Source organism: Ranitomeya imitator, chromosome 2 (genome assembly GCF_032444005.1).
Source record: "Ranitomeya imitator isolate aRanImi1 chromosome 2, aRanImi1.pri, whole genome shotgun sequence".
NCBI lineage: Eukaryota > Metazoa > Chordata > Amphibia > Anura > Dendrobatidae > Ranitomeya > Ranitomeya imitator.
In genome coordinates this window covers 18,653,773-18,666,075 of record NC_091283.1, presented here as the reverse complement: position 1 = coordinate 18,666,075, position 12,303 = coordinate 18,653,773, and the positions used below count along the sequence as shown (strand labels likewise).

Here is a 12,303-nt window from a genome sequence, read left to right as displayed (position 1 = left end):
ATAATACTGCCCCTATGTATAACAATATAACTACTATAATACTGCCCCTATGTACAAGAATATAACTACTATAATACTGCCCCTATGTACAAGAATATAACTACTATAATACTGCCCCTATGTACAAGAATATAACTACTATAATACTGCCCCCTATGTACAAGAATATAACTACTATAATACTGCTCCTATGTGCAAGAATATAACTACTATAATACTGCCCCTATGTATAACAATATAACTACTATAATACTGCCCCTATGTACAAGAATATAACTACTATAATACTGCCCCTATGTACAAGAATATAACTACTATAATACTGCCCCTATGTACAAGAATATAACTACTAGAATACTGCTCCTATGTACAAGAATATAGCTACTATAATACTGCCCCTATGTACAAGAATATAACTACTATAATACTGCCCCTATGTACTAGAATATAACTACTATAATACTGCACCTATGTACAAGAATATAACTACTATAATAATGCCCCTATGAACAAGAATATAACTACTATAATACTGCTCCTATGTGCAAGAATATAACTACTATAATACTGCTCCTATGTGCAAGAATATAACTACTATAATACTGCCCCTATGTATAACAATATAACTACTATAATACTGCCCCTATGTACAAGAATATAACTACTATAATACTGCCCCTATGTACAAGAATATAACTACTATAATACTGCCCCTATGTACAAGAATATAACTACTATAATACTGCCCCCTATGTACAAGAATATAACTACTATAATACTGCTCCTATGTGCAAGATTATAACTACTATAATACTGCCCCTATGTATAACAATATAACTACTATAATACTGCCCCTATGTACAAGAATATAACTACTATAATACTGCCCCTATGTACAAGAATATAACTACTATAATACTGCCCCTATGTACAGAAATATAACTACTATAATACTCCCCCTATGTACAAGAATATAACTACTATAATACTGCCCCTATGTACAAGAATATAACTACTATAATACTCCCCCTATGTACAAGAATATAACTACTATAATACTGCCCCTATGTACAAGTATATAACCACTATAATACTGCTCCTATGTACAAGAATATAACTACTATAATACTGCTCCTATGTACAAGAATATACCTACTATAATACTGCTCCTATGAAATATTTGGACTGATTTTAACTAAGTATCTCTGTTCAACCACTAGATGAATGCAGAAATAGTTCATTACTTGTGTTGTCCGGTTTTCATGTGAAGTTTTTTTTGTAGTATGAGACACTTTTGATAATTGTTCTATTTTACATGTAAATTCATTTCACTTTTATTCCCTTATTTTCCTTTCCAGTAAAGCAGAACCTCTAAATGTCAATATTGGAGCTGTGAATAATTCTATTATTTGTCTAGGTGATTGATAAATCCTCATTCTTATTTAATGCACCACTATATTTATTTTATTTCAGGAACATTTTATTGAAGTAATTCGTAATCAGGAATTTCTCCTGCTGCCAGCGAATGAAATCTCCAAACTGCTGTCAAGTGATGACATCAATGTCCCAGATGAGGAGACTATCTTCCAAGCGTTAATGCAATGGGTGAAACACGACGCACAGCTGCGGCAGAGAGATCTAGGCACGCTCCTCTCTTACATCAGACTGCCGCTGCTCCCTCCCCAGGTGGGTGGTAAAACAAAAACTATTCTGATAAAATACACATTTGACTATTTAGGAAAACACTTTTTACCTTGAGAACCAGACCTGGTATGTCACTCTCCACAAGGAGAAACGTTGCCCCTTAGACCCCAGTCCAGAGCCCCTCACCTAGTCAAATCAGTTCTCACGCTTCGCACTGACGAGGGTCAACAGCCCGAAACACCGTGTCTGCGAATTGAGATGCTGATTTGGCTTTTATCCTAAGTCATATTGCACGACTCGTTAAAGGGTTGATTGTGACTTGTAGGATCGCTACTTCCAACAGGTGACGCTATAGAGTTCGAGTCTTCTTTTTCTCTGAAGAGGCAATTTGCATATTAAATTTCCCAGAGGAGCATTGCACGGCGAATAAGCCTCCTTACCTTGACAAGCCAGAGCCGGTATGTCACTCTCCACAAGGAGAAACCTTACGCCTCATACTATAGTGGGGACCGACACCTCTTCCAGTACATCCAACCCAGCAGATGGAGACTGTAACGGGCAAGGTGGTGGAATCACTGTCCTGCATCCTCGGAAAGCCTGGAAGGGACGTAACTAGGTGGCCTACCAAATTCCATCTTGAATAAGTGGCAAAAACTGTGCGACCCAAGGAGGGACAAGGAGGTGGCACCAAGTGCTGCAGAGGAATGGAGCAGATGGAAGTCGGCAGAGATGGGCTCTGGATGAGAAAACTCATCATGGGGTCTGGACAAGATGAAGGAAAGAAGGAGAACGACTCCAGAGGTGACAACATCTATAAGATGCCTGGATGTAAATGTGATTTGTGATACTGACTAAGGCCGGGGTTACACATGCGAGGGTGATGCGAGAAACTCACACAAGTCTCTCGGCACTCGGGACCGGAGCGTGCCGCTACATGTAGTGCCGCACACTAAGTGTGCAAATCGCATATGTGCTAGGGGGGCGACAAACTGAATTCTTGCCCCGGGTGCAAGAAAACCTAGATACACCACTAAGTCTACTACTAATAATAACCTTTATTTATATATCACATACACATTCCGCAGAACTCTACAAGTCAGCAGTTCATATAAAACAGTCAAAAGTGACCAAGTTTAAGATAAACAATTAAAGCAAAACTAATGATGACCCTGCTCTTCAGAGCTTACAATCTACAATGATGGGGGTAACAGCAATTACGGGGGGATTATTTACAATGATGGTACAACCATCCGGAGGAAGTGGGGGGTAAATAAAGGCTGCATGAGGCTTTTGGGTTTGGTTGAATTTGATGGTGGTGACTCATGTTCAGAGAAGTAGAGAATTAAGGTACCTTCACACTGAGCGACTTTAGAACGATAACGATAGCGATCCGTGACGTTGCAGCGTCCTGGATAGCGATATCGTTCAGTTTGACAGGCAGCAGCGATCAGGATCCTGCTTGTTGTGAATTCTGTGGTCAAGCTCCCTCCTGTAGTCATGAGTGGTACTTCGGCTGGTTCTGTCTATGAGCTTCCTCTGGTGGATGTGAGTGGGGCTGCGGCTTCTGAGTTTCCTTCCTCAGGTGACGAGGTTAAGTCGTTAGGTGCTGCTCTATTTAACTCCACCTAGTTCTTTGTTCCTGGCCTCCAGTCAATGTTCCAGTATTGGTCTTGCTTTCTCCTGGATCGTTCTTGTGGCCTGTCTGCCCTGCATAAGCTAAGTTTTGCTTGTGTTACTTTTGTTTGCTATATTTTCTGTCCAGCTTGCTATATTGGTTTTTCTTGCTTGCTGGAAGCTCTGAGATGCAGAGGGAGCACCTCCGTACCGTTAGTCGGTGCGGAGGGTATTTTTGCCCCTCTGCGTGGTTGTTTGTAGGTTTTTGTGCTGACCGCAAAGCTATCTTTCCTATCCTCGGTCTATTCAGTAAGTCGGGCCTCACTTTGCTAAAATCTATTTCATCTCTGTGTTTGTATTTTCATCTTAACTCACAGTCATTATATGTGGGGGGCTGCCTTTTCCTTTGGAAAATTTCTCTGAGGCAAGGTAGGCTTATTTTTCTATCTTCAGGGCTAACTAGTTTCTCAGGCTGTGCCGAGTTGCATAGGGAGCGTTAGGCGCAATCCACGGCTACCTCTAGTGTGGTATGATAGGATTAGGGATTGCGGTCAGCAGAGTTCCCACGTCTCAGAGCTCATCCTATGTTAGTAACTATCAGGTCACTTTGTGTGCTCTTAACCACTAGGTCCATTGTGGTTCTGAATCACCTGTTCATAACAGTACTGGAGGCCCAAAGTACTAATGCTTCTCAATAGAGGGAAAAGAGAAGTTCTGAGACCATTTTTCTTTCTCTGTACTGGGTTTTGTCTTTCTTTTCCCCTAGACATTTGGGTGGTTCAGGACACAGGTGTAGTGATGGACATTACAGATCTGTCTTCTTGTGTGGATCATCTCACTGCAAGAGTACAAAATATTCAAGACTTTGTGGTTCAGAATTCTATGTTAGAACCAAGAATTCCTATTCCTGATTTGTTTTCTGGAGATAGAGCTAAGTTTCTGAGCTTTAAGAATAATTGTAAACTGTTTCTGGCTTTGAAACCCCGCTCCTCTGGTGACCCAGTTCAACAAGTTAAGATCATTATTTCTTTATTACGTGGCGACCCTCAAGACTGGGCATTTTTCCTTGTGCCAGGAGATCCTGCATTATGTAATATTGATGCGTTTTTTCTGGCGCTCGGATTGCTGTATGATGAACCTAATTCAGTGGATCAGGCAGAGAAAAATTTGCTGGCTCTGTGTCAGGGTCAGGATGAGGTAGAGATATATTGTCAGAAGTTTAGGAAGTGGTCTGTGCTCACTCAATGGAATGAATGTGCGCTGGCAGCAATTTTCAGAAAAGGTCTCTCTGAAGCCCTTAAGGATGTAATGGTGGGATTTCCCATGCCTGCTGGTCTGAATGAGTCTATGTCTTTGGCCATTCAGATTGGTCGACGCTTGCGTGAGCGTAAAACTGTGCACCATTTGGCGGTATTATCTGAGCATGGACCTGAGCCTATGCAGTGCGATAGGACTTTGACCAGAGCTGAACGGCAAGAACACAGACGTCAGAATGGGCTGTGTTTTTACTGTGGTGATTCCACTCATGCTATCTCCGATTGTCCTAAGCGCACTAAGCGGTTCGCTAGGTCTGCCACCATTGGTACGGTACAGTTGAAATTTCTTTTGTCCATTACTTTGATCTGCTCTTTGTCATCCTTGTTGTGAGTTCTGTTTTTGGGCTCCCTCTGGTGGTTACTGATGGTACTGGGTGACTTGTGTTCTCTGCGGTCTCTGGTGTCCACCTGTTCCATCAGGTTATGGGAGTTTCCTATTTAACCTGGCTTTTTTGTCATTTCCTCGCCGGCTATCAATGTAATCAGCGTGTCTTTTTACCTCTGCTACCTGCGTCTGTTATCTTCAGGACAAGCTAAGTTTTGATTTTCCTGTTCCACGTTTTGCTTAATTTTTGTCTTAGTCCAGCTTGCAGATATGTGATTCCTTGCTGCTGGTTGCTCTAGTGGGCTGATATTACTCCTCATGTTCCATGAGTTGGCACATGAGTTCAAGTAATTTCAGGACGGTTTTTTTGAAGGGTTTTTCGTTGACCGCGCAGTTCACTTTTGTATCCTCTGCTATCTAGCTTTAGCGGACCTCATTTTTGCTGATTCTATTTTCATAACTACGTATGTGCTTTCCTCTCATTTCACCGTTATTACATGTGGGGGGCTGCTATTTCTGTGGGGTATTTCTCTAGAGGCAAGTGAGGTCTGTGTTTCTTCTAATAGGGGAAGTTAATCCTTCGGCTGGCGCGAGACGTCTAGGAATCATCGTAGGCACGTTCCCCGGCTACTGCTAGTTGTGTGTTTAGGTTCAGGATCGTGGTCAGCTCAGGTTCCATCACCCTAGAGCTTGTTTTGTTTTTGTGCTTGTCCTTTTGTGATCCCCTGCCATTGGGATCATGACAGTATAGCCGGCCTGAAAAAATTGGTCATCGTTTTGGCTGAAGTAGGAGGAAAAGTAGTCTGAGGAAGTTTTTTTTTTTTTTTTCCCTCCTCAGTGTTTGCTGCCTAACCTTAATTGCAGCTTGGCTGCTTCTTTCCTCCTCTTAATCCTTGAATGGCTCTGACCTCAGCTGTTTATCATGGACGTCCAGAGTTTGGCTTCCAGCCTGAATAATCTTGCTGCTAAGGTTCAAAATATACAAGATTTTGTTGTACATACTCCTATGTCTGAACCTAGAATTCCTATCCCAGAGTTTTTTTCTGGAGATAGATCTAGTTTTCTGAATTTTAGGAACAATTGCAAGTTGTTTCTTTCCTTGAAATCTCGCTCCTCTGGAGACCCTGCTCAGCAGGTCAAGATTGTAATATCTTTCCTGCGGGGTGACCCTCAGAATTGGGCATTTGCATTGGCACCAGGGGATCCTGCGTTGCTCAATGTGGATGCGTTTTTTCTGGCATTGGGTTTGCTCTATGAGGAACCTAACCTAGAGATTCAGGCTGAAAAAGCTTTATTGGCTCTCTCTCAGGGGCAAGATGAAGCAGAAATATATTGTTAGAAATTTCAGAAATGGTCGGTGCTTACTCAGTGGAATGAGTGCGCTCTGGCTGCAAAATTCAGAGATGGCCTTTCTGAGGCCATTAAAGATGTTATGGTGGGGTTCCCGGCGCCTACAGGTCTGAATGAGTCCATGACTATGGCTATTCAGATTGATCGGCGTTTACGGGAGTGCAAACCTGTGCACCATTTGGCGGTGTCTTCTGAACAGGCACCTGAGATAATGCAATGTGATAGAATTCAGTCCAGAAGTGAACGGCAAAATTATAGGCGGAAAAATGGATTGTGTTTTTATTGTGGTGATTCAGCTCATGTTATATCAGCATGCTCTAAACGCACAAAAAAGGTTGATAAGTCTGTTGCCATTGGTACTTTACAGTCTAAGTTCATTCTGTCTGTGACTCTGATTTGTTCATTATCATCCATTTCCGTCGATGCCTATGTGGATTCAGTCGCTGCCCTGAGTCTTATGGATTGGTCATTTGCCAATAGCTGTGAGTTTAGTCTGGAACCTCTGGAAGTTCCTATTCCTTTGAAAGGAATTGACTCTACACCTTTGGCTATGAATAAACCTCAGTACTGGACACAAGTGACCATGCGTATGACTCCCGTTCATCAGGAGGTGATTCGCTTCCTGGTACTGTATAATTTACATGATGTCTTAGTGCTTGGTCTGCCATTGTTACAAACTCATAACCCAGTCCTGGACTGGAAAACAATGTCTGTGTTAAGCTGGGGATGTCAGGGGGTTCATGATGATGCATCTCCGATTTCTATCGCTTCATCTACTCCTTCTGAGGTTCCGGTATTTTTGTCTGATTATCGGGAGGTTTTTGAGGAGCCTAAGCTCAGTTCGCTTCCTCCTCACAGGGATTGCGATTGTGCTATAGATTTGATTCCTGGCAGTAAATTCCCTAAAGGTCGTTTGTTCAATCTGTCAGTGCCAGAGCATACTGCTATGCGGAATTATGTTAAGGAGTCCTTGGAAAAGGGACATATCCGTCCATCTTCGTCCCCTTTGGGAGCAGGTTTTTTTTTCGTGGCCAAAAAAGATGGTTCCTTGAGGCCTTGCATAGATTATCGTCTTTTGAATAAGATTACAGTCAAATATCAGTATCCTTTGCCATTGTTGACTGATTTGTTCGCTCGCATTAAGGGGGCTAAATGGTTCACTAAGATTGATCTTCGGGGTGCGTATAATCTTGTGCGGATAAGGCAGGGTGATGAGTGGAAAACCGCATTTAATACGCCTGAGGGCCATTTTGAGTATTTGGTGATGCCTTTTGGACTTTCTAATGCTCCTTCTGTCTTCCAGTCCTTTATGCACGATATTTTCCGTGAATATCTGGATAAATTTATGATTGTGTATTTGGATGATGTTTTGGTTTTTTCTGATGACTGGGAGTCCCATGTTCAGCAGGTCAGGAAGGTGTTTCAGGTCCTGCGGGCCAATTCTTTGTTTGTAAAAGGTTCAAAGTGTCTCTTTGGAGTCCAGAAGATTTCTTTCTTGGGGTATATTTTTTCCCCTTCTACTATTGAGATGGATCCCGTCAAGGTTCAGGCTATTTGTGACTGGACGCAGCCTATATCTCTTAAGAGTCTACAGAAGTTCTTGGGCTTTGCTAATTTTTATCGTCGCTTCATAACTAATTTTTCTAGTGTTGTTAAGCCTTTGACGGATTTGACTAAGAAGGGTGCTGATGTTGCTGATTGGTCTCCTGCGGCTGTGGAGGCCTTTCAGGAACTTAAGCGCCGGTTTTCTTCTGCTCCTGTGTTGCGTCAGCCAGATACGTCGCTTCCTTTTCAGGTTGAGGTTGATGCTTCCGAGATCGGAGCGGGGGCGGTTTTGTCACAGAGAAGCTCCGATGGCTCGGTGATGAAGCCATGTGCGTTCTTTTCTAGAAAATTTTTGCCCGCTGAACGGAATTATGATGTTGGTAATCGGGAGCTTTTGGTCATGAAGTGGGCATTTGAGGAGTGGCGTCATTGGCTTGAGGGTGCTAGACATCGTGTGGTGGTCTTGACTGATCACAAAAATCTGATGTAACTTGAGTCTGCCAAGCGTCTGAATCCTAGACAGGCTCGTTGGTCACTGTTTTTCTCCCGTTTCAATTTTGTGGTTTCATACCTGCCAGGTTCAAAGAATGTGAAGGCGGATGCTCTTTCTAGGAGTTTTGTGCCTGACTCCCCTGGAAATTCTGAGCCCACTGGTATCCTTAGGGATGGGGTGATTTTGTCGGCTGTCTCCCCAGACTTGCGACGTGCTTTGCAGGAGTTTCAGGCGGATAAACCTGATCGTTGTCCGCCGGAAAGACTGTTTGTTCCGGATAATTGGACCAGTAGAGTCATCTCCGAGGTCCATTCTTCTGTGTTGGCAGGTCATCCTGGAATATTTGGTACTAGAGACTTGGTGGCCAGGTCTTTTTGGTGGCCTTCCTTGTCGAGGGATGTGCGTTCTTTCGTGCAGTCTTGTGGAGTTTGCGCTCGGGCTAAGCCTTGCTGTTCTCGGGCCAGTGGATTGTTGTCACCTTTGCCTATCCCGAAGAGGCCTTGGACGCACATTTCCATGGACTTTATTTCGGATCTCCCTGTCTCTCAAAAAATGTCCGTCATATGGGTTGTGTGTGACCGCTTTTCTAAGATGGTTCATCTGGTACTCTTGCCTAAGTTACCTTCCTCCTCTGAGTTGGTCCCTCTGTTTTTTCAAAATGTGGTCCGTTTGCATGGCATTCCGGAGAACATCGTTTCTGACAGGGGATCCCAGTTTGTGTCTAGATTTTGGCGGACGATCTGTGCTAAGATGGGCATTGATTTGTCCTTTTCGTCTGCATTCCATCCCCAGACGAATGGCCAGACGGAACGAACTAATCAGACTTTAGAAACTTATTTAAGGTGTTTTGTTTCTGCTGATCAAGATGACTGGGTTACCTTTTTGCCGCTTGCCGAGTTTGCCCTTAATAATCGGGCTAGTTCTGCTACCTTGGTTTCTCCTTTCTTTTGTAATTCGGGGTTTCATCCTCGTTTTTCCTCTGGTCAGGTGGAGCCTTCTGATTGTCCTGGAGTGGACATGCTGGTGGATAGGTTGCATCGGATTTGGAGTCATGTGGTGGACAATTTGAAGTTGTCCCAGGAGAGGGCTCAGCAGTTTGCTAATCGCCGTCGCCGCGTGGGTCCTCGACTTCTTGTTGGGGACTTGGTGTGGTTGTCTTCTCGTTTTGTTCCTATGAAGGTCTCTTCTCCTAAGTTCAAGCCTCGGTTCATCGGTCCCTATAGGATCTTGGAAGTTCTTAACCCTGTGTCGTTTCGTTTGGATCTCCCGGCATCGTTTGCTATTCATAATGTGTTCCATCGGTCGTTGTTGCGGAAGTATGAGGTACCTGTTGTTCCTTCGCTTGAGCCTCCTGCTGGTGGAGGGTGAATTGGAGTATGTTGTGGAGAAGATCTTGGATTCTCGTGTTTCCAGACGGAAACTCCAGTATTTGGTCAAGTGGAAGGGTTATGGTCAGGAGGATAATTCTTGGGTGGTTGCCTCTGATGTTCATGCTGCCGATTTGGTCCGTGCTTTTCATAGGGCTCATCCTGGTCAGGAAAGAGAAGGAGATCCAGCTCAACGAAATAGTGAAAAACCCATAATTTATTTCACTCAAAATACAATGAAAGGACAAAACATCAGCATACAGAAAAAATTATAAAAACAAGGTCAACGCGTTTCCAGTGACTAAGCACCCTTAATCATGAGCTTGTCAGGTTCCATCACCCTAGAGCTTGTTTTGTTTTTGTGCTTGTCCTTTTGTGATCCCCTGCCATTGGGATCATGACACATCCTATTCTGTCATGGCATTTGTGGATTCAGGCGCTGCCCTGAATTTGATGGACTTGGAGTTTGCTAGGCGTTGTGGGTTTTTCTTGGAGCCCTTGCAGTGTCCCATTCCATTAAGAGGAATTGATGCTACGCCTTTGGCCAAGAATAAGCCTCAGTACTGGACCCAGCTGACCATGTGCATGGCTCCTGCGCATCAGGAGCATATTCGCTTTTTGGTGTTGCATAATCTGCATGATGTGGTCGTGTTGGGGTTGCCATGGCTACAAGTCCATAACCCAGTATTGGATTGGAAATCTATGTCTGTGTCCAGCTGGGGTTGTCAGGGGGTACATGGTGATGTTCCATTTCTGTCTATTTCATCATCCACCCCTTCTGAGGTCCCAGAGTTCTTGTCGGATTACCGGGATGTATTTGATGAGCCCAAGTCCAGTGCCCTACCTCCGCATAGGGATTGTGATTGTGCAATCGATTTGATTCCTGGTAGTAAGTTTCCTAAAGGTCGACTGTTTAATTTGTCTGTGCCTGAGCACGCCGCTATGCGGAGTTACGTAAAGGAATCCTTGGAGAAGGGTCATATTCGCCCGTCGTCGTTGCCATTGGGAGCAGGGTTCTTTTTTGTGGCCAAGAAGGATGGTTCGCTGAGACCTTGTATTGATTACCGCCTTCTAAATAAAATCACGGTCAAATTTCAGTACCCCTTGCCGCTGCTGTCTGATTTGTTTGCTCGGATTAAGGGGGCTAGTTGGTTCACCAAGATAGATCTTCGTGGTGCGTATAATCTTGTGCGTATTAAACAGGGCGATGAATGGAAAACAGCATTTAATACGCCCGAGGGCCATTTTGAGTACCTGGTTATGCCATTCGGGCTTTCTAGTGCTCCATCTGTGTTTCAGTCCTTTATGCATGACATCTTCCGAGAGTACCTGGATAAATTCCTGATTGTATACTTGGATGATATTTTGGTCTTCTCGGATGATTGGGAGTCTCACGTGAAGCAGGTCAGAATGGTGTTCCAGGTCCTGCGTGCGAATTCTTTGTTTGTGAAGGGGTCAAAGTGTCTCTTTGGTGTTCAGAAGGTTTCGTTTTTGGGTTTCATTTTTTCCCCTTCTACTATCGAGATGGACCATGTTAAAGTTCAGGCCATTTATGATTGGACTCAGCCGACATCTCTGAAGAGTCTGGAAAAGTTCCTGGGCTTTGCTAATTTTTATCGTCGCTTCATCAATAATTTTTCTAGTATTGCTAAACCGTTGACTGATTTAACCAAGAAGGGTGCTGATGTGGTCAATTGGTCTTCTGCTGCTGTGGAAGCTTTTCAAGAGTTGAAGCGTCGTTTTTCTTCTGCCCCTGTGTTGTGCCAACCAGATGTTTCGCTCCCGTTCCAGGTCGAGGTTGATGCTTCTGAGATTGGAGCAGGGGCTGTTTTGTCGCAAAGAAGTTCTGATGGCTCGGTGATGAAACCATGCGCCTTCTTTTCCAGGAAGTTTTCGCCTGCTGAGCGTAATTATGATGTTGGCAATCGAGAGTTGCTGGCCATGAAGTGGGCATTTGAAGAGTGGCGTCATTGGCTTGAGGGAGCTAAGCATCGCGTGGTGGTCTTGACTGATCACAAGAACTTGACTTATCTCGAGTCTGCCAAACGGTTGAATCCTAGACAGGCTCGTTGGTCGCTGTTTTTCTCCCGTTTTGACTTTGTGGTTTCGTATTTGGTGGCTAGATCCTTTTGGTGGCCGTCTCTGTCACGGGATGTGCGTTCGTTTGTGCAGTCCTGTGGGACTTGTGCTCGGGCTAAGCCCTGCTGTTCTCGTGTCAGTGGGTTGCTTTTGCCCTTGCCGGTCCCGAAGAGGCCCTGGACGCATATTTCCATGGATTTTATTTCGGATCGCCCCGTCTCTCAAAAAATGTCGGTCATTTGGGTTGTTTGTGATCGCTTCTCTAAGATGGTCCATTTGGTACCCTTGTCTAAATTGCCTTCCTCCTCTGATTTGGTGCCATTGTTCTTCCAGCATGTGGTTCGTTTACATGGCATTCCGGAGAACATCGTTTCTGACAGAGGTTCCCAGTTTGTTTCGAGGTTTTGGCGAGCCTTTTGTGGTAGGATGGGCATTGACTTGTCTTTTTCCTCGGCTTTCCATCCTCAGACTAATGGCCAGACCAAACGAACCAATCAGACCTTGGAAACATATCTGAGATGTTTTGTTTCTGCCGATCAGGATGATTGGGTGTCCTTTTTGCCTTTGGCT

At 44.1% G+C, this 12,303-nt stretch overlaps 1 protein-coding gene across 2 annotated transcripts in view; it reads left to right on the top strand.

Annotated features, from left to right (window-relative positions):
- The window catches only part of KLHL4 (kelch like family member 4), a 295,029-nt gene that overhangs the window by 227,385 nt on the left and 55,341 nt on the right, over nt 1–12,303 (top strand). For both annotated transcript variants that reach the window (XM_069746101.1, XM_069746102.1), the window contains exon 5: nt 1,474–1,686. In XM_069746101.1, coding sequence (XP_069602202.1) covers nt 1,474–1,686 — 213 coding nt within the window. The remainder of the gene's footprint in view (nt 1–1,473; nt 1,687–12,303) is intronic.